Below are 26,302 nucleotides of genomic sequence, written 5' to 3' on the forward strand. Positions count from 1 at the left end.
TGTGGATGTTAAGGGCTCTGGCCATAGAACACAGAATCGGAGCCCTGGGGGTAGCATTAGCTGGGAGCTGGCTTTCCAAGGGCATGTCTGTCTGCTTTCGCCTTAGAAGCAGCCCCCTATATCTGGGTTTTATTTTGTTGTTTTCTTCCCCCCTACAGTACCTTAGGGGCAATTAAGATCATCCACAACATTTCTGCTTTCTGCTCCCAGACTTGAGCCCAAGGGAAGCCAGATGTTTTCCAGTCCACATCCCCTTCTCCTTGTGGTCTAATGAACAGCCCTGTTTTCTGAGTCTCTCTATGGCCTGACTTTCCCAGATCCCACAGCGTGGCTGCCAACTTTATTTTTAATGAGGTTTTAATAGGTGACTCCTGTAATTAATTTCATTCTTGTGTTTTCACACTTCGGTCTAGGTGCCTAAAGGCCTTCAGGCGCTAGGTGGGATGTTAACTGATTTTAAAGAATACAAAACCCTGTGGCTGTCATTTGCCATTTTCCCAGCTCCTCTGATCTGCAGTTATTTTTACAATCATTAATTAGCTGGGGCTCATGGCTCAGTGGAAGGTCATCCGGGTCACCTGTCATGTTTTACAGAGGTAGAAATAGAGATAAGGAGAGAAGACTTGTCCAAGCCCTAAGAGAGAGTGGGTGTTGAAACTGGTTTCAGAAACCACATCCCAGGTTTCAGATTCACTACTCAGGTATGATTTTACCAAGCACGGCCAGAATCCTCAGGCCAAAGGTGGCGCGCCTTGGGTGCCCCACAGGTGTCTTGGGGAGGCAGCTTTACCCTTCCATCAGCACTGCCCAGCAAGTGAGCCCTCCGCGGGCAAAATTACCCCCATTCGTTTTCTCCAGGCCCCTTTTCCATTTTGTGAGCGGATTCATCTGCGTAAAGAACGCGTCAGCGATTCCTCCTGGATTTAGAAACAACATAATTTTGCTATTTTTAAAGTTGCCTTTTAAAACTCCGCGCGCACGCACTCACACTCTTCAGGGAGCTGGCGGTGGGAGGAATAGTGGGAGCTTCAGAGAGCTCAGCGAGGCGCCTCAGCTTGCGAGAGCTCAGCGCCGCGTCCCTGGGGGAGCACGCCTCCCAGAGTGCCGGGGCTCTCCGACCCTCTGCGCCCCGGGCGTTCGACCCCTTTGGCCCGCGCTCCCCCTAGTCTCCAACGCTCAGGGCACCGCCGCTGGGTCACCGGGCCCAGGAGAGAGCGGGAGGGGCGGAGAGGCCGAGCAGGTGACGATTAGGTCAGCTTCGAACATTCTTGGACCGCTCCAATGGATATAAATAACAGACGGGGCCGCTCTGCAAAATCTCCCCCCAGGGGGAAGAGGGGAGGGAGAAGGGATTTATTTAGCGTGGAGTGGGATCGTGGCGATACGGAAAAATGTACCAGACTGATAAAGGGGGGCGAAGGGATTTAAGAATGAATCGTGGTACAAAAATCTGGAAATAAGAAAACGGAGGGGGAGGAGCTTACGCCTTTTTGTCCCACCCCCACCGCGTGTTCGTCTCAGGCCTTAGAAGGCGCCCCAGATTAGCAGGGCAGCTGTACAGGGTAGGGCACGGTTCTGGAGTCCCAGCCCTGCCCGACTAAAGGGAAATCTTGGGCAAACCTCTGAAAAGCCTCCCAGCCTCAGTTTTTGCATCTGTATGGTGGGAATCCTAATGCTTACAAGGGGTGGTTGTGAGGCTCGCCTGAGCCAATTTCTAAACAGGCTGTGCTCAGCAAAAAATGTGAGGCAGTGCAGCCCCCGGCCCCGCTCCAAGGCTGCCCGTGCCGGCCCGGTCCCTCCTTGCTCCCTCGGGTCTCCCAGCCTCTGCAACGGTCGGGGAGGGGTAAAGCCGAAATCGGGCTCCCTGCAGCACCGGGGTGCAACCCTGGGGAGCCCGCCCAGGCACTCCGCACACGGGCGGAGCAGAGAAACCTCCGCCCGCACCCCAAGAGCCGCGGGTCGCCGCGATGCCTGCAGCCCCGCAGCCCCTGCAGCCCCGCAGCCCCGCAGCCCCGCTGCCCCTGCAGCGCCGCAGTCCCGCCGCCCAGCCGCGTGGGGTTGGGGCAGCGGCGGCCAGGAGAGGGCGGGGCCGGGGGCGGGGGCTGGGCTTCCCGGGGGAGGGCCCGGCGCGCTCCGGGAGGCTGCGGCGCGGGCCCGGGAGCGGCAGGACTCGGGCCGGAGCGTGGCCGGACCCCCACCCGCCGAGGAGCCCAGGGAGGACGCGGTGAGTGCCCTGGAGGGGACGCGCCGGGACGCGGCGGCGGGTGCAGTGGCTCGAGCCCGCCCTGTCCTGCTCCGGCTTCTGAAGTTTGCAATGGAGCCGACTCCCGCCCAGGGAGCCCCCGGCCACCCCGCTCTGCGTGCCGACGGGAAGGGCCGTAGCCGCGCCGAGGGGCCGTCCCATCTGCGGCGCCGCGGGCTCCGCAATTCCGCAGGCCGCCTGGGGGAGGGGGCGCAGTCGCTGGAGGGCTGAGCCGTCTCCAGGGTCCCCTCGAGGGCCCCCATCCGCTCGCCTCCCGCACGCCCCGGGGCCCCAGAGGGTCCTCGCTCCCTGGCGACCCCTCGCCCTCTGCTGCGAGCCCCGATTCCTGGGTCCGCTGCCCGGGGCCACCATCTGGAGCCCACGGCGAGGCCGGCCCGGGCAGGGGGTGTCCCCTCCCCTTGGCAGTGATCGGTGGCCCCACCCCCGCCGAGACCAAGTTCAACAAGTTTGGCCAAGAAGTCCTAGAGCTTCGGTGGCTAGGCCTGGCCCTGCCGCTCCGCGTGGCTCCACGGGCTCCGAGTTATGCAGCTCCGGGCGGCAAGGGGTCCTGTCGAGGGGCGCGGTCTATAAGGGTTGAGGCCAGAGGCGCGTAGCCCCTGGGCGCCGAGCTCTGGAGTGAAGGCTGGGGTTCAGAGTGCGTCATCTGGGAGAAGGCACCCCGGCCGGCAGGTCGGGTTTCCAAAAGTGCCCCTTTGTTATGCCCCTCCCTGGCCCTGCCTCCTCCCCCTTTGGCTGCGCCACCCCCTCCCGCAGCCTCCTGACCTCCTGGCTAGCTCTGGCTTCTGGTTCCAGCCCCTCTAACCTCGCTGCCCCTCTCCGGACCAGCCGACTGACCCCGCCCCCCGGCTCTGTCCTGAAATCCCAGGGCTGCGGGCGCACCGGGAGGGGCCGCCAGGGGAAGAAGCCCTAGGGCGCAGCCTGTGACTCAGGTCCCAGGGATGGGCCGGGCAGAATGGCTGAGCTCCCTACCAGGGGCAAGCCCCCAGCTTCTGGAAGGGGTTAGGGCTGGTCTGGGGCCGGGTACCTTCAGGCCTCAGGTAGGGAGAGGGGGTCTTCCCTGAACCAGGGACTCCCTACCTTGGCCGGTGCGGCTGCAAGGAGAACCTGCCAAGCCCACGAAGACCTCTTGGAGCCGAGCGTGCTGGCTCCCGGGGCTGGGAAGATTGCATTACCTGCTTTCTGAGCTCTTGCCTGTGGTGGGGACTGATTTGGGTCTCTGCTGAGCTCAGGAGGCACAGGGTGCCAACCTCCTCAACAGGGGCCAAGGTGCAAGCCTCCCCCCCACCACAGAGAGGTCAGGCTGCGGCTGTGGGGCCTGGCTGCACCCGGGGCTTGGGCCTGTGTTTGCTCTGGGAGGCCGGAGGGAGCTGTGCCAGCCCAGTACACACAGCTTGCTCTGTTCTGGGGCCAGAGAGAGGGAAGGGGTGGGGGGCAGCTCTCTGGGGAGCAGGGAACTCGGAGGCTGGAACAGGCAAGGGGCCCCAGGCTCCTGAGGCTGGACTGGGGCAGGCTCCAGAGCCCTGTGATTCATGGCGGCAGCTCTCTTTCTCTCCATCGCCCTGTCAGGCCCTCTCTGGACAGGCAGGACAGATTCCAGAGGGAACCAAGTGACGAGCTCGTGAGGCCCCTGGTGGGCATCTCCATTGCCTGGGTCTCCGCGGAGCCCCAGCTCTGCCTCCTGTTAGCAGAGGGGAAGCCCACCTGCACCAAGTGTTCCCACAGCTGTTGGAGCCGGTGTGTTTCCTGCGCTCCAGGTGGACATCACCTGTTTTCTCACTTAACTAATTATTGCTGATTCCAGCTTGTGGGGACACACAAATGAGAATCCCGGAAGCCTCTGTCGGTGACTGAAGACAGACACTGTCCTGTCAGCCACAACTCCATGGATTATACGCCCTGGCTGAAGGGTCACCCGGGGCTATGGGAGCAAGGACAGAGGAACAGGGGAAGTGATTGAGGAGAAGATGCCTTAATTGGAGGTTTGAAGGAGGAGCAGAGGTGCATGAGTTTGGAGGAAGCTCTGTGACAGCACCCTGCTTTGGGGACAAAGGGCACACACTGTCCTCCTGGGTCTGGCTATGTCCCTTGGGCTTGCTCAGAGAGGAAGTGATTTCCTTCTAGGGTCTGTGAGTCAGTCAGTGTTGGGGACAGCTGAGACCCTGCCCAGAGGCAGGCGGGGAGCAGCCACATGCCACTGTGTCCTTGAGTCCCTGGGGCTGTGGCTCTGGGGTTGGAATTGGCCTTCCCGCCCCTGCAATTCTAGGGAACTTTTTTTTTTTTAAGACAGTCTCACTCTGTTGCCCAGGCAATGGTGCAATCTCAGCACACTGCAACCTCCACCTCCTAGGTTCAAGTGATTCTCATGCCTCAGCTTCCTCAGTAGCTGGGACTACAGGTGCCTGCCACCATGCCTGGCTAATTTTTCTATTTTTAGTAGAGACGAGGTTTCTCCATGTTGGCCAAGCTGGTCTCAAACTCCTGACCTCAGGTCATCCACCCACCTCAGTCTCCCAAAGTGCTGAGATTACAGGCATCAGCCACCACACCCAGTCTGGGGAACATTCTTATAGCTGGCCATCGCTTCTCACTTCTCCACGCTGCCCTGGACGCCAGGCCTTTGGAGGGTGGGCCTGGGTTGTGTGTTCCCCATGGAGTCCTGTAGGCCCTCAATGGATGTGTGGACTGAGATGCGTATCTTCGTGTGACTGCAGGGCCCCTCGTATTTCTGGTGCGTTGCTTGGTTTGGGTTTCACACCAGCCCTGGCATGGCAGCTGAGCATACAGAGGAGTTCCATCTTAGAGGGAGCTGGGGCCTCCTTAGGAGGAGACAGTTACACATACTTGTTCAGGCTTCCTGGCCAAGACAGAAGCCAGGCCTCTTGGCTCCCTTCGTGCCCTCCTCAGTACAGGGAGCTACTGGGATGTGGCCAGGCACCCTCTGACTTGGCCTCTTGGGTAATGGGGTCATCTTGTCACTCAAGGGAAGGCAACAGAGGCCCTGGCCTGGGCAGGAGTCTTCTCTCATCCGCAGTTGGGGGAGTGGGGCCCTCTGCCCACCGCCCACCCCCGCCTGCCATTTAATCCCTGGCTGGATCGTGTGACCCGTCTGGCATTCTCCTCCCTGGAATCTGGCGCTTCTGACAGCAGTTGCTATATCGGGGGTGATGGGCACCGCCCTGGACGCTCTAGGTCCCCACCCTCACCCTCACTCTGCTCTCCTTCAAGGCAGAGTCACGGTGGCAGCATTGAAAGTCGGACACCCAGGTCCCTGAAGTGATCTCTAGGCCCCAGGTATGTGGGGGGCAGGAGGGGAAGGGCAGAGCAGCGAGAGGAAGAGCTTTGAGACTCCATCCTCACCCATCCTGGCCCTTCTTAGGGTCTTCAGCGCCCTGCCTGCTAAGTCCTAGCTCTGACGGCTCCTTGGGTGGTGGGGAAGGCGGTGGGGTGAGGCCCAGGTATACAGAGGGTCTTTTCCTATCCCCAAAAACGTATGTCCAGCTTTCCCACTTACCCCTCTGCCCTCCACAGCCCCAAATCCGCCACCATTCCGTGCTGCGGGGACACCATGGCTCCAGAAGAGGACGCTGGAGGGGAGGCCTTAGGGGGCAGTTTCTGGGAGGTGAGCAGCTGGGTCCTGGGCTCAGCTCCTTGTCTAGGGGAGGAGCCCAACTGACAGCCCCAGCCCAAAAGGAGGCTTTTCCCTGGTGACAGTGCCCTTCTCCTGTATGCCCAGGCTGGCAACTACAGGCGCACGGTGCAGCGGGTGGAGGACGGGCACCGGCTGTGCGGGGACCTGGTCAGCTGCTTCCAGGAGCGTGCCCGCATCGAAAAGGCCTATGCCCAGCAGTTGGCCGACTGGGCCCGAAAGTGGAGGGGGACCGTGGAGAAGGGTGAGCCAGGCCCTCGCAGGGGGCAGAGGGCAGCTGAGTGCAGGACTGTCGGGCCAGCTTCTTTTTTGCACGTGTTGTGGGAAGTTTGAGGCCTCCATGTCTACCCTCCCTTAGAAAGGGAAGATCCTCCTGGTCATCCTCACGGCTCTGGTATTAAAGAGTTTACAAAGGCTGCTCATGAGTTACTTTGATAGTTCCAACAACCCTGCAGAGATGGTTCTGTTTTACCCATTTTCTTTCCTTTCTTTTTTGAGACGTTTTGCTATTGTTGCCCAGGCTGGAGTGCAGTGACACGATGCTGGCTCACTGCAACCTCCGCCTCTCAAGTGGTTCTCCTGCTTTAGCCTCCCAAGTAGCTGGGATTATAGGCACCCGCCACCATGCCTGGCTATTTTTGTATTTTTAGTAAAGACGGGGTTTTACCATGTTGGCCAGGCTGGTCTCAAACTCCTGACCTCAGGTGATCCACCCACCTCAGCCTCCCAGAGTACTGGGATTACAGGTGTGAGCCACTGCGTCTGACTTTCTTTCCTTTCTTAATTATTTATTTCTTTTTGAGACAGGGTCTCACTCTGTCACCCAGGCTGGAGTGCAGTGGTACAATCATGGATCACTGCAAACTCCATCTCCCAGGCACAAGCGATCCTCCCACCTCAGCCTCCTGAATAGCTGGGACCACAGGCATGGACCACACTTGGCTCATTTTTGTATTTTTTGTAGAGATGGGGTTTTGCTATGTTGCTCAGACTGGTTTTGAACCCCTGGGCTCCAGTGATCCTCTCTCCTTGGCCTCCCAAAGTGCTGGAATTACAGGTGTGAGCCACTGCACCCGGCCTGTTTTATGCATTTTCTAGAGGAGGAACTGGAAGTTCAGAGAGGCTAAGGGACTTGCCTAAAGGCACACAGCTAGGAAGTGCTGAAGGTTGAGCCCAGGCCCTCTGACTGGGAGCATGGATCCTTCCACCGTGCAACAAGCTGTCTTCCTCGAGGGCACACACAGGCTCTTCCTTTGAGGCAATGGAGTGTAGTGTTTATGCAACAGATGGGTTTGAATCTCAGCTCCTCTGTTTTGTTTTTTTTTTTTTTTTTTTTTTTTTTTTTTTTTTTGAGATGGAGTCTTGCTCTGTCGCCCAGGCTGGCGTGATCTCAGCTCACTGCAACCTCCCCCTTTCGGGTTCAAGTAATTTTCCTGCCTCAGCCTCCCAAGTAGCTGGGACTACAGGCGCGTGCCACCACGCCCGGCTAATTTTTTGTAGTTTTAGTAGAGATGGGGCTTCACCGTGTTAGCTAGGATGGTGTCAATCTCCTGACTTCGTGATCCGCCTGCCTCGGCCTCCCAAAGTGCTGGAATTACAGGTGTGAGCCACTGCACCCGGCCTGTTTTATGCATTTTCTAGAGGAGGAACTGGAAGTTCAGAGAGGCTAAGGGACTTGCCTAAAGGCACACAGCTAGGAAGTGCTGAAGGTTGAGCCCAGGCCCTCTGACTGGGAGCATGGATCCTTCCCCCCTGCAACAAGCTGTCTTCCTCGAGGGCACGCACAGGCTCTTCCTTTGAGGCAATGGAGTGTAGTGTTTATGCAACAGATGGGTTTGCATCTCAGCTCCTCTGTTTTTTTTTGAGATGGAGTCTTGCTCTGTCGCCCAGGCTGGCGTGATCTCAGCTCACTGCAACCTCCCCCTTTCGGGTTCAAGTAATTTTCCTGCCTCAGCCTCCCAAGTAGCTGGGACTACAGGCGCGTGCCACCACGCCCGGCTAATTTTTTGTAGTTTTAGTAGAGATGGGGCTTCACCGTGTTAGCTAGGATGGTGTCAATCTCCTGACTTCGTGATCCGCCTGCCTCGGCCTCCCAAAGTGCTGGGATTACAGGCGTGAGCCACTGCACCCAGCCCTCAGCTCCTCTTGTAGCCATAATGCTTTGAGCGAGTTCACTTCTCTGGGCCTCAGTGTTTTGCCTGTTCAATGTTGGCAATGTCACTGTCCTCACGGTGGTGGCTCAGACAAGGATTCAGTGAGATAAGGCACACGGTCTGCATTCAATAAGCCCAGCTGACAGGGTTGTCATTCACCTTTGCACCCTATGCCTCCATGCCTCGTACCCAGTGAGAGGGGCTGGGCTTATTTTGGGTGGTACCCAGGACTGGCCCAAGCCCTGTCCTTCCCTGCAGGCCCCCAGTATGGCACACTGGAGAAGGCCTGGCATGCCTTTTTCACGGCGGCCGAGCGGCTGAGCGCCCTGCACCTGGAGGTTCGGGAGAAGCTGCAAGGGCAGGACAGTGAGCGGGTGCGCGCCTGGCAGCGGGGGGCTTTCCACCGGCCTGTGCTGGGTGGCTTCCGCGAGAGCCGGGCGGCTGAGGACGGCTTCCGCAAGGCCCAGAAGCCCTGGCTGAAGAGGCTGAAGGAGGTGAGGCTGGGTGGGAGAGGTATCCGAGGCAGGTTCCTTCCTGATCTGCCAGGGATCGAGGGGGCCAGGGTGTGGCATCCAGGGTCCAGCGTGGTCCCCATACATGCCAGGTTGAGGCTTCCAAGAAAAGCTACCATGCAGCCCGGAAGGACGAGAAGACAGCCCAGACAAGGGAGAGCCATGCGAAGGCAGACAGCGCCGTCTCCCAGGAGCAGCTGCGCAAACTGCAGGAACGGGTGGAACGCTGTGCCAAGGAGGCCGAGAAGGTACGGGCCTCAGGTACCAGCCCTGGCTCCCGCCCAGGGCATGGCTTCCTGAATGAGTCTTGCTCCTTGAACACCTTGTCCAGTCCCCAGCACTCTTATTACCCTAATCCTCACCTGCCACCCTCTCTCTAGATGATCATTTAAAGGAGGAACCCGACAAAAGGTGATACTTTACCTAGGGAAAGAAATGGAGTTTCAGGCACTGGGATGACTTCAGCAGTTGAGAACTTCCAGCTCTTTCCTTGCACAGTATCCCTCTGCCTGGTGTCCTTTCCTGCAGCTCTGCATATGCAAATCCTTACCATCCTGAGATGCTGCAGTTTCCACCTCCTCCAGGAAGCCTTTTCTGATATCCCCCATCCTTTCCTGTAGGTTGACCTCATTTCAGTCTTCACCACACTCTTTTATCCGCTGCACCTGATGTCACCTCCCTTGTTAGGCTGCTGGGGTTCTTGAGGGCAGGAGTTGGGTCTTAGGACTGATAGCCCCTAGTGGCTAACCCCGGGTCTAGCAGCCCATGGCAGTGTCTGGTAAACACTGGTGGAGTCCTGGGTGGAAGAAGGTCTGGTCCTCACCAGAACCTCCTCTCCCACCCAGACAAAAGCTCAGTATGAGCAGACGCTGGCAGAGCTGCATCGCTACACTCCACGCTACATGGAAGACATGGAGCAGGCCTTTGAGACCTGCCAGGCCGCCGAGCGCCAGCGGCTTCTTTTCTTCAAGGACATGCTGCTCACCTTACACCAGCACCTGGACCTTTCCAGCAGTGAGAAGTATGGGCTGCCTAGTGGGCGTGGAGATCTGGGGTAGTACTGGGTCTCCTCCATCTCCCCTAGGCCCTGGCTGGGACTGAGGGATGCAGGTTCTAGACTTCCTAGACTGAGGGTGTGCCTTGGGCCATAGGTTCCATGAACTCCACCGCGACTTGCACCAGGGCATCGAGGCAGCCAGTGACGAAGAGGATCTGCGCTGGTGGCGCAGCACCCACGGGCCAGGCATGGCCATGAACTGGCCACAGTTTGAGGCATGTGTTCCAGGCGGGGTGGGGCTGGGAGGTGGGATGGGCTCCCACTCAGCTCGGCCAGGGCTAGGGGTGAAGTAAGCGAAGGTGGTCCGGATGGCCCCACCTGACTGTAAGCACTGTCCCCACAGGAGTGGTCCTTGGACACACAGAGGACAATCAGTCGGAAAGAGAAGGGTGGCCGGAGCCCTGATGAGGTTACCTTGACCAGCATCGTGCCCACAAGAGATGGCACCGCACCCCCACCCCAGTCCCCGGGGTCCCCAGGGTGAGAGCCAGGAGCGTGGCTGTGGCAAAGAAACAGCTCTGCCTCCCACCCTCCACTCCTTTCTCCTTGGTTTCATTCCCTTCACACCTGAAATGGGTTGAAAACTGGTGCCGGGGACCTGAGGGCCTACTTAGTTGTAATGATACCGGTTCTCACAGTGGTTTAGATTTGCCAGGCATTTCCCACATTCCCTCTCGTTTATGCCTTAAATCAGCTGCGTGTGGCAGGAATTGCCTCTGCTCACAGTCCCGCATGGCGAGATAGAGCTAGAACCTTTCAGCACCTCACCTGCCTCTCCCAGGTGCCTCTGGGGGTAGGGAGGCCTTTGCCCTGATCCTGGGTGAGATCTCCAGCCCCGTGTTCCTTGCACACTGAGCTGCTCCCTTTGCCTGCCCTCTCCAGCACAGGGCAGGATGAGGAGTGGTCAGATGAAGAGAGTCCCCGGAAGGCTGCCACCGGGGTTCGGGTGCGGGCACTCTATGACTATGCTGGCCAGGAAGCTGATGAGCTGAGCTTCCGAGCAGGTACCCTGGGACCCCTTTCCTAGCTTCAGTCGGTCTCTGCTTTACCCGCCTGAGCAGGGATGTCACAAAGGGAAGCCAAATACTCACTTCTTAAGGGCCAGTCCTCTGGCCCTTCAGCTGTTCCAGGTCCAGACAGCTGGTGCCTGGTGGCTGCATTCGGGGTCTGGGGTGGGGCAGCTTGCTGACCTTGACCTGCCTCTGTCTGAGCCATGTCTTTGCTAGCTGGGCTCTGGGACCACACCATCCCCCTCAGTCCTTGACCCAGTTGCAGGAATGGGCTGGGCCAGGGCCACTAGCAGTGACCAATCCCCTTTCCCTCAGGGGAGGAGCTGCTGAAGATGAGTGAGGAGGACGAGCAGGGCTGGTGCCAAGGCCAGTTGCAGAGTGGCCGCATTGGCCTGTACCCTGCCAACTACGTGGAGTGCGTGGGCGCCTGAGTGTCCTGACAGCCCTTCTGCGATGCTTACCCACCCTGGGTGAGAGCCCAGCTTCTCCTGGAGAGCCAGACCCTCCGGGCCCTGAACCGTCGCTCCCCTGCTGCTCCTCTGTCCCTTGAGGGAGGAAGTCCTGGGACCCAGGGAGGGGAGGGGCCTTTGTCTAGGAAGGAACTGGTAGGGAGGGATGAGTCTAGGCTGAGGGCAAGATGGGAGGTCAGAAGTGACAGGGTTCAGCGGTGCCTGGGCCTCCCCAGGAGCTGTGAACTCAGTTCCTGACCTCTGCTTTGGGGTTCCTGAGGTGGGCTTGGGGTGAGTGTAGTTCCGGCCTAGCAGCACCCTCTTTTGTGGCTTGTTCTAGCGTGTATTAAAACTTGACACACACACACACACAAAACAAAAACAAAAAAACCACTGTCGGGCTCATGTGCATTTTTTTGATAGGACACCCTTGCCAGGCCTCCAGAAGGCATCTAGAGAGAGGCCTAGCGTCTGTTATGGAGCCGGGGTTGGAAAAGGGTTTGCCTGCTTGGTACCTGCTCTGGAGTTTTGAGATCCTAATCTGGGGTGGAGGGGACTCGCTGTCAGGCTTGCTGTGAGCCGAGAACGGCTGGAGGCTGGGCGAGAGGCCGGCCAGTACGTCTGCCCGTTCAGGCCGGAGGGAAGAGGAGCACTTGGGCAGCCTAATCCTTACTCATCGATCTGTAATTGGCTGGAGTGGGGGTCCCCGCCCCCAAGCTCCCGCAGCCTGCGCGGCGTAGGGGCGACTCCACCTGGGGACTGAGGCGTCGGGGGCTGTGCGCGCGAGGAGGTTTGGGCCGGTTCGCCCGCCGTCGCTCCGTCCCGGCTGCGGATTGGCCTGGCGCGGCGTTGATTCTTGCGGCCGCGGCTGACGTCACCGTCCCCGTCCTGCCGGCTGCCCATTGGTTCAGATCGGGCCCCAATCACCCCACTCCTCGGCTGGCCCGGGCACAGCTAAGGCCGACCTGGTGAGCCCGCCCTCCCCGCCGTGGATTGGCCCGCGGCGGGACCCGTCTGTCGCGGTTGTGTCTGGGAAGGAGAGAAAATGGCGGCGGAGCCGAACAAGACCGAAATCCAGACTCTTTTTAAGAGGCTTCGCGCAGTTCCAACCAACAAGGTGCGTGAGCAGGGGTAGCGCGGAGTCTGTCGTCCCGCTGGGGCCTGAGGGAGGGAGAAGGGCGGAGGTGGGTTGTTTTTCTGGGGTGTCTGCGCCTGGCCTTTACTCGGGGTCCCTGATCATTCGCTCATCGCTTCCTCCACCCAGGCCTGTTTCGACTGCGGCGCCAAGAATCCGAGTTGGGCCAGCATCACGTATGGTGTTTTCTTGTGCATTGACTGTTCCGGGGTGCACCGCTCCCTGGGCGTCCATCTGAGCTTCATCAGGTTGGGTTTCCGCGCGGTTGCCGTGTTTCCACCGGGCCGGCCAGGGCTGTGTGGGCAACAAGGGAGAGTGGCTGCCTCGACTTGGACCGCTTTGAATTCAGCGGGAAGCCTCTGGGCCGAGAGGGTCCGGTAGCCTCCTGCCGGAGGGAACCACCTGTGTGGGCTCCTTGGCACATAGGCGGTCCGTCTCCGCTTCTGGGCCAAAACTCGCTGTTTTTTGACGGTCAGACTTGAGACTCTGAGCGTTGGTTGGGAGGAAAGGGAGGCATTGACCTTGTTGCTGATATGTTGTTGGCCCAATATGTCTCTAGTGAAACTGTGACCATCCATTAGGGGAAAGCCAAATCCAGGGGTGCGTGCCTGAGAACGTGACCTCCTTTCGGATCTGGGTACATAATTAGTACTCTTTGGAGTAGATGAATGAAGAGCAAAGTTTTCATGGACAGGGTAGTGTGGAGGAAATGGGGTGATGGCTGATTAATGTTTCCTGAGTGCCTACAGCAGCCTGAGACCAAGTGACAGGTATCGGGCCGCTAGGGAAACCCTTCTGCTGGTATCTGCTGGTGGGTGAGACGCAGCCCTTGTACACAGGTCCACAGAGTTGGATTCCAACTGGAACTGGTTCCAGCTGAGGTGTATGCAGGTCGGCGGGAATGCCAATGCGGTAAAGCTCCTTCTACCTCCCCCACCTTCCATTCTTCTGCCTGGGTACTAACTTTGCACGACTCCCTAAGAGGCCCTCTCGGTTTCCCTGTTCAGAGGGTTCTCTGTTCTATAACACCACCATAAGTCATTTTCTAAAAACTTCGAAACTGGTCACAGCTTCTCTTAAATGGGTTTCAAATTCCAATTAAACTGGGCAGGTGTTCTTGGGGAAAAGCCTCAGGAGTTGGAGCCTTCACAGTCATTGAGTCTTGTGGGCCTGCCCTGGATGAAGGATGGGGAGGCTGGGAATGGCATGTTGTCCTCAGGCAGGGTTCAGTGAGGCCTGGGCTTCAGTCATATCAGAGGATGGCAGGCTGCAAGGTGTTTTTTTGCAGGAATTTCGAGGAACTGTATCTCTGAAAAACCAGTGTCAGTAGCATGTATCATCCTGTATAGATAATAACTCGACTGTCATAAGGGGATGTCTCCTACAGCCAACACATTTCCTTCTTGAGAATCACCTGTAGCACGCGCTGCTCTCTTCTTTGCTCTCCAGACGGCTTTTTTCCGCCAACATGGATGCACAGCCAATGATGCCAACACCAAATACAATAGCCGAGCTGCCCAGATGTACCGGGAGAAGATCCGGCAGCTGGGGAGTGCGGCCCTGGCTAGGCACGGCACTGATGTAAGTGCCTGTTCTTGGGGCTGGGGTTGGAGGGTTAGGAGTATTCAGAGCCCTGTGTTTCAGGGGTGCCTTCTCCTTTCTAGCTTTGGATAGACAACATAAGTAGTGCTGTTCCTAATCACTCCCCGGAGAAGAAGGACTCTGATTTCTTCACAGAACACACTCAAGTGAGTGCCCACAAGGAACGTTTTTCCCAATTGTTCTTGACAAGCAGTTTACCAAGGCCAAGGCCTTCTGTGATCATGGCTATAGATTCCATTTGCTTTGATGTGATGTCTCGGACACATGTGTGAAGTCCACTGAGTTGGAATGTATGGAGTCCGCTGTTCCTGCTGGGTAGGCCTGGGTGTTTCCTCCTCCATAAATGGGGGTGCAGTGTAGACCTCCTTAGAAATAGACTCCTATAAACTGGGCTGGTGGGGAACGGGAGCAGCTTCTTGAAGGTTCAAGAGGTGTCTAGGGCCCCAAACAAGTTTTCCTGGATTCTTCCCTTACAAGAAAGGCACTGTGCTTGGGGACAGTGAAAGGATTCCCTCCTCCCCACCCCACCCCTTTGAGGAGGGTTTCCTCTTTACTGACCCTGGGTGCTGAAGTTAGACTCTTGGCTTCAATTCCTGTTCTCTACTCAGCATTTCTGTGATGGTGGCCAAGTCACTCGATCTGTCAAAACCTCAGTTTCTAAAATGGAGATATAGCTCCTTCATAGGGGTTGTAGTGATAATTAAATGTATTTGTATTTGAGGAATCTTTAGATCTGTGCCTGCCTAGGTGGTGTTAGGTAACTGTCTTTAACTTAGGAGAATGGGCTCTTGCTTTAAGTAAATAGTGAAGGGGTTTGGGTGGGGGCTGCTTGTTTTCCTGCTTTCTTCCACTGTGAGTAGCAACTGTGATCGTGTTTGCTCCCCTCCACTCCCTTTCCTCATGGGCTTGAAGTACGATCTCTTGCCCACAAGGTGCTTGTAGGTCTTGGTGCTCCTTGGCTACAGGAGCGGCTCACCGAGGCTTCTGTTATCTGGCCTCCTTTTCAGCCTCCTGCCTGGGATGCGCCAGCCACTGAGCCTTCAGGGACTCAACAGCCAGCCCCGTCTGCAGAGAGCAGTGGCCTGGCACGTGAGTTCAGCCCAGATTCCAACCAGGTGCCCTGGTCCTAGGAGAGGACTCAGGGTTTGGAAGGGGACATCTGGCTATGACAATAGGAGCAGGGATCCTCCTGTATCTTTGCGTGGGCTGGGATTCATTTTAATCCTTAGAGGAAGTGGTAGATATTCCTTTTATCTTTCGGTGGCAAGCTGAGGAAAGCCACTGACTCACGTCCCATCACTTCTTTCAAGGGGAGGTTGCAGGAAGCTAGGAGCCTCATCTCTAACTCTTGCCATTGCATCCACAGAGCCGGAGCATGGTCCCAACACAGACCTGCTTGGCACCTCACCCAAAGCCTCACTGGGTCAGTATGCTAGTGGACGGGCGTGGGGTGGCTGGGAGAGGGTGGACCTCAAATGTTCTTTTCAGAGTTCCTGCTGCCTGGCCGTGTGGACAGAGGCCACAGGAGACTGAGCATGTGTCTGACCTCTCTGGAGTGGGGACTGTGATTGAAATGGTGGCTGCAACACTGATTTTAGAGCCAAGCCCTTTGAATTGATGAATCTGGGTGGGCTGGTGTATAAGGCCTGGGGTCTGCCTCTGAGTGTGGGGCTGGGTCTAGCCAAAGTGTTGGGGAGGCCAGCATGAGACTGGACACCTATTCCTGGGCTCTGAGGCAGGGCTGGCTTGTCTGGTGCATTTCCTAGGGTGGAGGGACAGCTCTGAGCTGCCGATAGCTGGAGATGACATTGTTCTTTCTCAGCCAGTCCACCAGCCTGTCCTTTAACTCTTTTCTACATTTTCCTTAGTGTCCTTCAGACTTGGTTCAGGGTGAACAGTCAATTTGCTGACCTCGGTTTGTTCTGTTGACTCTTGGGGGTTGGGACTGGAACCCAGTAGAGTGACTGTCAGACTGATCCATGAGAAGGCTGGCATAGCTTGGTCTGAAGCAGGGCTTCATAGAGACCGCTGGGCTTGAGAGCTCTGTGGAGGCTCTGGGGTGGGCCTCTTGTTAGCCACAAGTCTGTTTCTCCTCCAGAGTCCATGTATCTGTCAGCTAAAGGGGCCCTTCCTGCCAGAGGTAACTGACAGCTGCTTGGGGAGCCCAGGCCCTGCCCGCAGCTTCCTGCTTTAGGAGCTGAGCCTGGTGCTCACCGTCTGCTCCCTGCCTCGCAGTCTTTGTTTTGGTTCAGGGACTTTGAGTGTCTCTGGTGCTTCAGGTCTAGGTTCCTGTCTCACTCTGCTGGGCGCCAGTAAATACCCCAGCCACGTCTATCTTTGGCTTGGACACCGCTGTTTGGAGCTGGTGCTGGCAGCTTTGCCTTCCCCTGCCTGAAGCTGTTCTTAGGAGCTATTGCCATGAAGCTGCATGGTGTGGACGGAGCTACTGCCTCTGAGCTGCCTTTGTCTTAGCTCATGCCTACCCCCTTTCTCATGCAGAACTGAAAAGCTCCATCATTGGCAAGAAGAAGCCAGCAGCAGCTAAGAAAGGGGTAGGTGGGGAGAGGTGGTATGTTAGAAAGGTTAGGAGCTGGGTGCCGGCTACCTGGGTTCACCTCTTGACCTTACCACTCACCAGCTGTATGACTTTGGCAAAGGTACTGTGCTTCTCTGAACCTCGCCTGTGAAAGGGATTTAAAGATTTAAAGGGATTTAAAGCCTATCTTCAAGGGCTCCTGGGAGGGGTCGGTGAGAGGGAGCGCATCTAGTGCTTGGCGGAGTGCTTGGCACATACTCGGCCCTGTCAGCATTAACTGGCATCCTCAGGTCTGGGCTCTGCCGGGGCTGTGTGAACTGCCCATGCCCTGTTCCAGCGGAGCACTGTTCTCTTGGCCATGCTGGTTGGGCTCCTATTTTTTACCCTAAATTTTAAGAAGGGCCTTTTCCTTGTGGGTGTGACTACAGTGCCCGAGCCTGGGAGGGGTCTGAGGAGAGTGTGATTGGGAAGGCCCCTGACATGATTCTCTTCCCAGCTGGGTGCCAAGAAAGGCCTCGGGGCCCAGAAGGTGAGCAGCCAGAGCTTCAGTGAGATTGAGCGGCAGGCCCAGGTAGCAGAGAAGCTCCGTGAGCAGCAGGCAGCCGATGCCAAGAAGCAGGCGGAGGAGTCCATGTGAGTGTTTGCTGCTGGGGCCTCAGGCTCGTGCAGGGCTTGGTGGGTGGGTAGGTCGGACAGGTCAGGATGGGTGGCCACTGACACCTTTGTTCCCTCTAAGGGTCGCCTCCATGCGTCTGGCCTACCAGGAGCTCCAGATTGATCGTAAGAAAGAGGAGAAGAAGCTACAGAATCTGGAAGGGAAGAAGCGAGAGCAGGCAGAGAGGTTGGGCATGGGCTTGGTATCCCGAAGGTGAGGCTCAGCTCCCGGTGTGGCAGGGAGATGCCGTTGTTTCCTGGGAACCATTGCGGGGCCTTCCCAGCAGTTTGGGATTCTAGGCTTGTTGTTTCTCCAAGTCTGAATAGATCGCTTGGCTTGTCCCTAATACAGTGCTTGGCATAGTGGGTATGTGCTCAGTAAGTTGAATGAGTGAATAGGTGTATGAATGAAACACAGGATCAGGTGTTGTTTCAGTATCTTCAAGAGACCAGGGTGGTTTTTCTTGATGGCACTTTGAGTCATGGGACAGTTTATTTTTCCAGACCTCCCTGAGAATTGAGGTGCATTTAGTATCATCCTTAATTCCTTAATCCCTGTCTAGAGATGCCATTTGTGTTCCCTGTAATACCCTAAAGTATCCACCCACATTTCAAATGCCCTCAGTTTGAGCAGAAAATCCTGTTTCAGAACCACTGGGTTTGCTGTGGTTTTCTTTCTTTCTTTTTCTTTTGAGACAAATTCTTGCTCTGTTGGCCAGGCTGGAGTGTAATGGTGTGATCTCGGCTTACTGCAACTTCTGCCTCCTGGGCTCAGGCGATCCTTCCACTTCAGCCTCCTGAATAGCTGGGTCCACAGCCGGGAGCCACCATGCCCAGCTAATTTTTGTATTTTTTGTAGGTTTTGCCATGTTGCCTAGGCTGGTCTCAAATTCCTGGATTTAGGTGATCTGCCTGCCTTGGCTTCCCAAAGTGCTGGGATTACAGGTGTGAGCCACCATGTTTGGCTGCTATGGTTTTTTATTTTTATTTTTTGAGACAAAGTCTTAATCTTTTGCCCAGGCTGGAGTGCAGTGGCACGATCTTGGCTCACTGCAATCTCTACCTCCTGGGTTCAAGTGATTCTCCTGTCTCAGCCTCCCAAGCAGCTGGGATTACAGGCGTGCACCACCGTTCCTGGCTTTTTTTTTTTTTTTTTTAAAGATGGAATCTCGCCCTGTCACCCAGACTGGAGTTCAGTGGTGTGATCTCAGCCCACTGCAGCCTCCACCTCCCAGGTTCAAGCGATTCTCCTGCCTCAGCCTCCTGAGAAGCTGTGATTACAGGCATGTGCCACCACACCCAGCTTATTTTTGTATTTTAGTAGAGACGGGGTTTCACCATGTTGGCCAGGCTGGTCTAAAACTACTAGCTTCAAATGATCTGCCTGCCTTGGCCTCCCACAGTATTGGGATTATAGGCGTGAGCCACGGCACCCAGTGCTTGGATTACAGATGTGAGCCACATCCGGCCAGAGGATAAAATTTTAACTTGAAAGGACATTGAAACTCCTTCCTTTCCCTGCTTCAGTCACATAGGAATGACTGGAATAACAGATGACTGGGTTAAGGGATGACTGAGGGGTTAAAGGATGACTGACTGAGTTAAGGGATGACTAAGGGGTTAAGGGATGACTGACTGGGTTAAGGGATGACTGGGTTAAAGGATGACCAAGGGGTTAAAGGATGACTGACTGAGTTAAGGGATGACCGAGGGGTTAAGGGATATGAACAATTTTTCAGCAGTGCAACAATTGTTTACTTAAACCCAACTCACCCTATTTATTTATTTGAGACAGAGTTTCAATCTTGTTGCCCAGGCTGGAGTGTAATGGTGTGATCTCAGCTCACCACAGCCTCCATCTCCTGGGTTCTAGCGATTCTCTTACCTCAGCCTCCCAAGTAGCTGGGATTACAGGGATGTGCCACCACACCCAGCTAATTTTGTATTTTTAGTAGATTTAGTAGGTTTCTCCATGTTGGTCAGGCTTGTCTCGAACTCCCGACCTCAGGTGATCTGGCTGCCTTGGCCTCCCAAAGTGCTGGGATTACAGGTGTGAGCCACCACGCCTGGCCCAACTCAGCCCTATTGCAAAATAATCACTCCTTGGGGTTCTTCTAGCTAAAAGCTATGGATATTTTTAAATGAATTGGTTTAAATCAAATTAATCCTTAAAGTGTCCCTGTGGAGCCTGACAGAGGAATGAGAGGCGTCAAGAATTGTACTGTATTGCCTGCCAACCCTACACCCCTTTTTTTTTTGAGAACCAGACAGCAATTCTAGGTCTTAGTGCATAAGGCCAGTCTTTGTGCTTTGAGGTGCTTTTTTTTTTTTTGAGACGTAGTCTTGCTCTGTTGCCCAGGCTGGAGTGCAGTGGTGCCATCTGGGCTCATTGCAAGCTCCGCCTCCCAGGTTCACACCATTCTCCCAAGTAGGTGGGACTACAGGTGCCCACCACCATGCCCGGCTAATTTTTTTGTATTTTTAGTAGAGACAGGTTTCACTTTGTTAGCAAGGATGGTCTCAATCTCCTGACCTTGTGATCTGCCCTCCTCAGCCTCCCAAAGTGCTGGGATTACAGACGTGAGCCACCCGCTCGGCTTTTTTTTTTTTTTTTTTTTTTTAATAGTAGGATGATGAAGAGCTCATCCTTTGATGCAGTCATGCTCCTTTCCCTGGTTCTGGGGCGTTCTTTCATCCGTTCCTTTGCTGTGTGAATCCCATCAGCGAAGGATGGGTTCATAGTGCACAAGGCAGGGAGTTATCCAGGACAGAGACCACTGGCATCTGGTGCACATTATTAAAATTACAACAGGAGGCCGGGCGCCGTGGCTCACGCCTGTAATCCCAACACTTTGGGAGGCTGAGGTGGGCGGATCACAAGGTCAGGAGATCGAGACCATCCTGGCTAACACGGTGAAACCCCGTCTCCACTAAAAATACAAAACATTAGCTGGGCACGGTGGCGGGCGCCTGTAGTCCCAGCTACCCGGGAGCCTGAGGCGGGAGAATGGCGTGAACCCGGGAGGCGGAGCTTGCAGTGAGCCGAGATCGCGCCACTGCACTTCAGCCTGGGCAACAAAGTGAGACTCGTCTCAAAATAAATAAGTAAATAAATAAAAGATTATAACAGGAGCCGGGCGCGGTGGCTCACGCCTCTAATCCTAGCACTTTGGGAGGCCAAGGTGGGTGGATTGTCTGAACTCAGGAGTTTGAGACCAGCCTGGGCAATGTGGCGAAACCCTGTCTCTACTGAAAAAACAAAAAATTAGCTGGGCGTGGTGACGTGCACCATAGTCCCAGGTACTCGGGAGGCTGAGGCACGAGAATCGCTTGAACCCAGGAGGCGGTGGTTGCAGTGAGCCGAGACTGCACCACTGGACTCCAGCCTGGGTGACAGAGTGAGAATCTGTCTCAAATAAATAAATGAATAAAATAAAATTATAACAGGCAGACGGTCACTGGCCAGGGAACGCCTACGTTGAATAAACAAAGCTGATGTGTAAAGAGTTCTGAGGTTTGCTTCACAGGTCACCACACACAGCTAGCCTTCTTTTGGGGTCTGGCCTGGCCCTGTGCTCGGGTAAGGACAGAAGGTTCTGGGTGATGCTCCATGAAGGAGAACCCAGCCGCTGGTTATTGTCTTTTGTGCAGTGATGCTAATGTCTATTCACTGGTCTCATGGCCTGGCTCTGCTTTGCTGCGCAGCTCTGTCTCCCACTCCGTGCTGTCTGAGATGCAGGTGATCGAGCAGGAAACCCCAGTGAGTGCAAAATCTTCTCGCTCTCAGCTGGACTTGTTTGACGATGTTGGTACTTTCGCCTCTGGACCCCCAAAGTAAGGCTGTTTTCTAGCTGTAAACTTGACTGCTGTGTTCCTCATCAGGCTTCTCTGAGCCACTCTACTGTCTCCTTAGGTACAAGGACAACCCCTTTTCCTTAGGGGAAAGCTTTGGTTCCCGCTGGGATACAGATGCTGCCTGGGGTATGGACAGGGTAGAGGAGAGGGAGCCAGAAGTGGCCATCTCAAGCATCCGGCCTGTTTCAGAAAGGTAGAGTGGGCTGTTCTTTCTTTTTTTTTTAAACAAGCTGAAGGTAGAGAAGTCTAAGGCAGCACTGTCTAGAAGAACTTTCTGTGATGATGGAAATGTCCTCTATGTTGTTTAATATGGTAGCCACTACTGTGTGGCTGTGAGCCCTTAAAATGTGGTTGGTGCAACTGAGCAACTGAATTTCTTAGGTAGTTTAATTTTTGATAAATGTAAATAGCCACCAGTGGCTGGCGCTGCCTCATTAGACAGTGCAGCAGTCAGGCTTCGGTTTGAGTTGTGCTTTGTCATCACAGAGGGCCTGGCAGCTGCTTTTGCTTGGGGTCCATTTCTCTGGCAGGAGGGGCCTGATTTTATGCTTCAGTCCTGACCTCCTTTCAAGGGTTTTATGTCTCCAGCCCCCTTATTTTAAAAACCCTACTCCATCTTAATCTGGGATCTGTTTAGTTGACATAATATCTGTGAGTTATCCCCTGATTAAACGGGAACGTAACTACTTCACAGGGTCTGCGGAAATACCTGGCCCAGTGTCCACATACTCATGGCAAGATGAGAGCAGCCATCTCCCTTTCCACACCAGGATGCTTTTGAGAGTAAAGGGGGCAGTTTGCTATTCATGGTTACGACAAGAGTAGGTATAAAGCCAGGCAGACTGACACATATGCTCATTGTAGTACTAGGCATGTTGTCACTAGGATTAGGGTAGCAGCAGTTGTGTGGCCTCCTGAATGCTGACAAAGCTGTGTGCTTTTGGGCAGGAGCCTAGGCCACTGCAGACCGTATTTCCACCCTGCCTAGTGCAGGTTACTAAGCTCTCTGGGCCTTGGCCTCGGTGTGGAGAAGGGTGACTCCTTAACCAGGGGAGAGGGGCCCAGAGTCACAGAGCCACAGACAGAATGGGACCTGGTAACCCATCACCAAAAGGCCATTGGTGCTCTGTTTGGTCTCTGTACTCTGCCTCCCCTCATGATAATAGGAGGAGTCTGAGCTGTTCCACATCTTCCCCTCAGGGCCACAAACCGGAGGGAAGTGGAGAGCCGGAGCTCAGGCCTCGAGTCTAGTGAGGCACGTCAGAAATTCGCAGGAGCCAAAGCCATCTCATCTGACATGTTCTTTGGGCGGGAGATGGATGCGGAGGTAAGCGGGGCTGTCTGTCTTGGGGTCTGAGGCAGCAGGCAGAAGCATGAGCTTTCTCCCTGCCGCTGCTTTGGGCTTTAGCACCAGGAGGGCCTGGCCTGTGTGAGTCCTTGGGTCCTCGGCCCCAGGATCCCCAGGCCTGGCCTTTTCCTCACCACAGTATGAGGCCAGGTCTCGGCTGCAGCAGCTCTCAGGCAGCAATGCCATCAGCTCTTCAGACCTCTTTGGGGACATGGATGGAGCTCACGGAGCAGGTAGGGCCCTGGTGGGGTGGCAGGCACCAAGCGAGGCCTGGGAGCAGGGCGGGAGGGCCTTGCTGTGACTGGGAAGGGCTTCCTGCTGGGCTGTGGGTCACCCTGCCCTTGCTTTTACAGGAAGTGTATCTCTGGGGAACGTGCTGCCTACAGCGGACATTGCCCAGTTTAAGCAGGGTGTCAAGTCTGTGGCCGGGAAAATGGCTGTGCTGGCCAATGGTGTGATGAATTCCTTGCAGGTGAGGCTGAAGTGGGGCCTAGTGAGGAGTGCTGGGAGGTTTGCCCTTCGCCACCACATAGAGACACTGCTACTGCCTAGCTCCTCTGAGCCTTAAGAGCATTTTTGGCCGGGTGCGGTTGCTCACGCCTGTAATCCCAGCACTGGGAGGCTGAGATGGGATCACTTGAGGTCAGGAGTTTGAGACCAGCCTGACCAACATGGCAAAACCCTGTCTCTACTAAAAATACAAAATTAGCTGGGCATGGTGGCGTACACCTGTAATCCCAGCTACTCAGGAGGCTGAGGCAGGAGAATCGCTTCAACCTGGAGGTTGTAGTGAGCCGAGATCACGCCACTGCACTCCAGCCTGGGTGACAAGAGTGAAACTGTGTCTCAAAAAAAAAAAAACCCCCACACACACACACAAGCAAGAGTCTAGAGAGAGGTATTTTCTTTTCTTGGAGGGCAGCTTCCTTCCTTTCAGCTCCATACCAGGGCTGGGCCTCTCCGAGATGCCACTGTGTCTGCCATGATCTTCCCTGTCCTTGTCACCTGTACTGGTCTTTCTCTTCTTTTCCCAGCTTCTGCGAGGCCAGGCAGGGCTTCCCCATTGTTGGGTGCCCGAGTGGCCCCTGCCCCAGCTCTCACCGTGGACTCCTGCCTCCCCAGGCTGTCCAGCCCCTGCCTCCCAAGTCTTGCTATGGGGTGCTGGGGCAGGCAGTGTGTTTGCTGGGAAGTTGCTGCAGCTTAGAGAGCCTCTGACTTTGTTTTTTTTCTCCTCCCTCGCCCCCAGGATCGCTACGGTTCCTACTGATCCAAGCTCTGTGACTCAGGCTTACGGTGGTGACTGCAACAAGAACTCCACAGTTCCCAGGCTGGGGATGCTTTGCCTTGTGGAAGCTGGGGAGGATTTGTTACTTTGTATGTGTGGTGTGTGTGTGGAGTGGTCTTCGAGGCGCTCACTCATGTGAGGGGAATGGTCAGTACCAGCCTTTGTCCTCTGCCTGTGGACTGAGCCCTTTATTCCCTCTCACACCACCCTCCGTGTGTTAGACTCTTGTCCTTCTGTCCTGCCCCCACAGCTGCTGCTCACTTGTCCTGCCACACTGGGAGAGGGGGTTCCCCCAGGATGGCTTATTCTGGGTCCAGCCTTTCCTCAAGTAGGGAAAGTGGAAGGTAGAAGGCTTTTTTTTGCTGGCTCTAGGGTTCTTCTAGTTCGAGGGCTTGGGTCTCCATCCTCTGGAACCATGGGGAGGCCTGGAAGGAGTTCACTGTAGACCCGTCCCCTGGGGAAAGAGGCTGCGGACTTGCTGCTGCTGCTGCCAGTGGCCTCTTCTGGGTGCCAGGAGAGGGCGAAGGAGGGAAAGGCCCTTTTGGGCATTACCAAGGACAGGAAACTACCTGGCACCTAAAGGTTTCATTTAGGATCAGACTGGAGACCCACGGGCTCCCCCGTCTCGCCACCCCTTTGTACAGTAAGCACTTGGAAGATTGTCTCAGGGTCCCTCTGTGCCGTCTCTGTGGACCGCAGGACCTTCTGCAACATTCTCTGTCCCTTCATCCCCTGGTTGGTGGCCATGGAGGGTCTTGTCTGCTGTGATTTGACTCTGGAGGCTGTGAGCTTGATGCTGGCCAGGGAAGCAGAGGATGTGAGGGGCAGAGGCAGGCTCTTGGGGCTGAGCTCCTTCCTCTGCATCATTCTGGGCTTGGGGGCCTGGACAGCACCCGCCAGTGAGAGCTGCGGGCCTCACCCTCTGGCATCTGAGCCAAGCACTGTGTCATTCTTGGTGCCATCTTCCCCGCCGCACTGGCAGTCTCAGCCCAGCCCCTACCTTTGGGTTGTAGGTTGGGCTCCGAAGCAACACAGACCACTCTTCCCCTTGCCCCTCCCCCAGAGGGACATGACTTTCTTTCTGGACTGTTTGTATTGAAACAAAGTGGTGTCAAAATAAAGCCCCCGCAGGGCCTTGCTCCCTGTTGGTCTGAGTGAAGCAGTGTCCTCTGGATCCTGCCTCCCTGCCCAGTGCCGGACCCTGGCCTCACTCTCGGGGCTCCCACCGGTAATGGTAGGGCGTCGGTACCGAAGCTGAGGACACTCTCTCCAGGGCCTCCTGCTTCTCTCTTCTCTGAAAGCCAAAGGCCCCTGGCTCCTTGGCTCTGTGCTGCCGTGAGGTCCGGTGCAGCTTCGACCTCACCACCCTGTGGCACGCAGAGGAAAGAGCTGGCATTAGTTGACCCTTTAACTCGCTGGCTGAGGGTGAGCGAGCAACCTCAGCAGTCCTGCCCCTTGTCACAGCAGTAGGCTTGACAGGGGATGGGTTTCAGTGGAGCTTAAGAAATATTTAAGGCCAGGCATGGTGGCTCATGCCTGTCATCCCAGCACTTTGGGAGGCTGAGGCGGGTGGATCATTTGAGGCCAGGAGTTTGAAACCAGCCTGGCCAAAATGGTGAGACCCCATTTCTACTAAAAATACAAAAATTAGCCGGGGGTGGTGGTGCATGCCTGTAATCCTGGCTACTCAGGAGGCTGAAGCATGAGAGTCGCTTGAACCCAGGAGGCAGAGGTTGCAGTGAGACTAGGTCGCGCCACTGCACTCCAGCCTGGGAGACAGAGTGAGACTCTTGTCTCAAAAAAAAAAAAAAAAAAAAAAAAAAAAAATTATATATACGCATATATATACATACACACACATACTCTTTAGGTGTTAATGGGACCCTTTAAATTCCGAAAGAAAAGATGTGTTTGTATGTAAACCCTTGGCTTGGCCATCCCTTTCTCTTGGGGGCTTCTGAAACATCTCTGTGCCACCTTAGGAGCCCTCACGGTAGTTACAGACCACTGGTCTGTGAAGTGGATGATTAGAAAGGATGGGCAGAGGGAGCCAGGGGGCTCTAAGCCATGGATTTGCAGAGTGTAGGTTCGGGACTCATTCAGCTTTAGGATCATCTGAAATTTCTGGACTCCATCCCAGGCTGGTAGAGTTAGACTCTCTGGAGCTTGGTAATTTGCATTGTCAGTAGGCTTCCCTGTGATTCTGAGGACACCAGGATTTGAGAACCATGTCTCTCATGGGCTGTGGATCATTGTGGGCCTAGAGAGCTCATCACTTGGTCTGAGCATTTTTTTTTTTAAAGACTGTCTCATTCTGTCACTGGAGTGCAGTGGCACGATCATGGCTCACTGCAACCTCAACCTCCTGAGCTCAAATGATCCACCTCGGTCTCCCAAGTAGCTGGGACTGCAGGTGCAAGCTACCATGCCTGGCTAAGTTTATTTTGTAGAGATAGGGTCCCACCATGTTTCCCAGGGTGGTCTTGAACTCCTGGGCTCAAGCAGTCAGCCAACTTTGGCCTCCCAAAGTGCTGGGATTACAGGCAATGAGCTGCCACATTCTGGAGCTGCTTCTGGGTTGGAATGCCCAGTCTTGGCAGGGGTTTGGGAGGCAGTTCCTGTAATTATCCATTCTGGGTAGCGATGAGCCCAAGGAAATGTGTGTGCCTAGTAGTGGTGACATCCGCCTTCAGAGGAGGCAGCCCTGTTATGCTTGGGCCTCTGGGTGGGTTCTGCCCTCTGGGGGACCCTGCCTCCGCAGCCCTCAATCCAAAGAGGTTGAAGACCACTTGTCCTT

At 55.6% G+C, this 26,302-nt stretch overlaps 3 protein-coding genes across 4 annotated transcripts in view; 2 read left to right on the forward strand and 1 right to left on the reverse strand.

Moving 5' to 3' along the window:
• The first annotated feature begins 5,797 nt into the window (after positions 1-5,797).
• LOC105471675 (protein kinase C and casein kinase substrate in neurons 3) lies at positions 5,798-11,484 on the forward strand. Its single transcript, XM_011724331.3, has 9 exons — positions 5,798-5,882; positions 5,997-6,153; positions 8,321-8,556; positions 8,667-8,822; positions 9,420-9,595; positions 9,726-9,846; positions 9,975-10,111; positions 10,514-10,635; positions 10,957-11,484. Exons 1-9 carry the CDS (start codon positions 5,829-5,831, stop codon positions 11,070-11,072), a joined length of 1,275 nt encoding a protein of 424 aa, XP_011722633.1. The 5' UTR covers positions 5,798-5,828; the 3' UTR covers positions 11,073-11,484.
• Positions 11,485-11,894: 410 nt separating this feature from the next.
• Positions 11,895-24,664, forward strand: LOC105471676 (ARF GTPase activating protein 2). Of its 2 annotated transcripts, XM_011724332.2 has the most exons (17): positions 11,895-12,207; positions 12,355-12,473; positions 13,065-13,137; positions 13,675-13,806; positions 13,890-13,973; positions 14,835-14,916; positions 15,194-15,250; positions 15,926-15,967; positions 16,327-16,379; positions 16,860-16,996; positions 17,100-17,231; positions 20,723-20,851; positions 20,931-21,065; positions 22,073-22,199; positions 22,360-22,453; positions 22,574-22,692; positions 23,467-24,664. In XM_011724332.2, exons 1-17 carry the CDS (start codon positions 12,136-12,138, stop codon positions 23,485-23,487), a joined length of 1,608 nt encoding a protein of 535 aa, XP_011722634.2. In that variant the 5' UTR covers positions 11,895-12,135; the 3' UTR covers positions 23,488-24,664. The 2 variants fall into 2 exon arrangements, with proteins under 2 accessions (XP_011722634.2, XP_011722635.1); XM_011724333.2 differs by lacking the exon at positions 15,926-15,967.
• Positions 24,382-26,302, reverse strand: part of CSTPP1 (centriolar satellite-associated tubulin polyglutamylase complex regulator 1) — a 230,199-nt gene continuing 228,278 nt past the window's right edge. The window contains exon 9 of the mRNA XM_011724338.3: positions 24,382-24,872. Within this exon, the coding sequence (XP_011722640.1) occupies positions 24,713-24,872 (160 nt within the window). The 3' untranslated portion in view covers positions 24,382-24,712. The remainder of the gene's footprint in view (positions 24,873-26,302) is intronic.

Source organism: Macaca nemestrina, chromosome 12 (assembly GCF_043159975.1).
Source record: "Macaca nemestrina isolate mMacNem1 chromosome 12, mMacNem.hap1, whole genome shotgun sequence".
Lineage (NCBI taxonomy): Eukaryota > Metazoa > Chordata > Mammalia > Primates > Cercopithecidae > Macaca > Macaca nemestrina.

What these genes read in the sequence shown, in the direction of transcription:
- LOC105471675 (XM_011724331.3), top strand. Translation starts at nt 5,829, where the DNA reads ATGGCTCCAGAAGAGGACGCTGGAGGGGAGGCCTTAGGGGGCAGTTTC. An exon ending in TAGGGGGCAGTTTCTGGGAG is followed by an intron (nt 5,883 to 5,996) that starts GTGAGCAGCTGG and finishes CTGTATGCCCAG; the next exon opens with GCTGGCAACTACAGGCGCAC. An exon ending in GAGGGGGACCGTGGAGAAGG is followed by an intron (nt 6,154 to 8,320) that starts GTGAGCCAGGCC and finishes CCTTCCCTGCAG; the next exon opens with GCCCCCAGTATGGCACACTG.
- LOC105471676 (XM_011724332.2), top strand. Translation starts at nt 12,136, where the DNA reads ATGGCGGCGGAGCCGAACAAGACCGAAATCCAGACTCTTTTTAAGAGG. An exon ending in GTCCATCTGAGCTTCATCAG is followed by an intron (nt 12,474 to 13,064) that starts GTTGGGTTTCCG and finishes CCTTGTACACAG; the next exon opens with GTCCACAGAGTTGGATTCCA. An exon ending in GTGTGATGAATTCCTTGCAG is followed by an intron (nt 22,693 to 23,466) that starts GTGAGGCTGAAG and finishes CCTCGCCCCCAG; the next exon opens with GATCGCTACGGTTCCTACTG.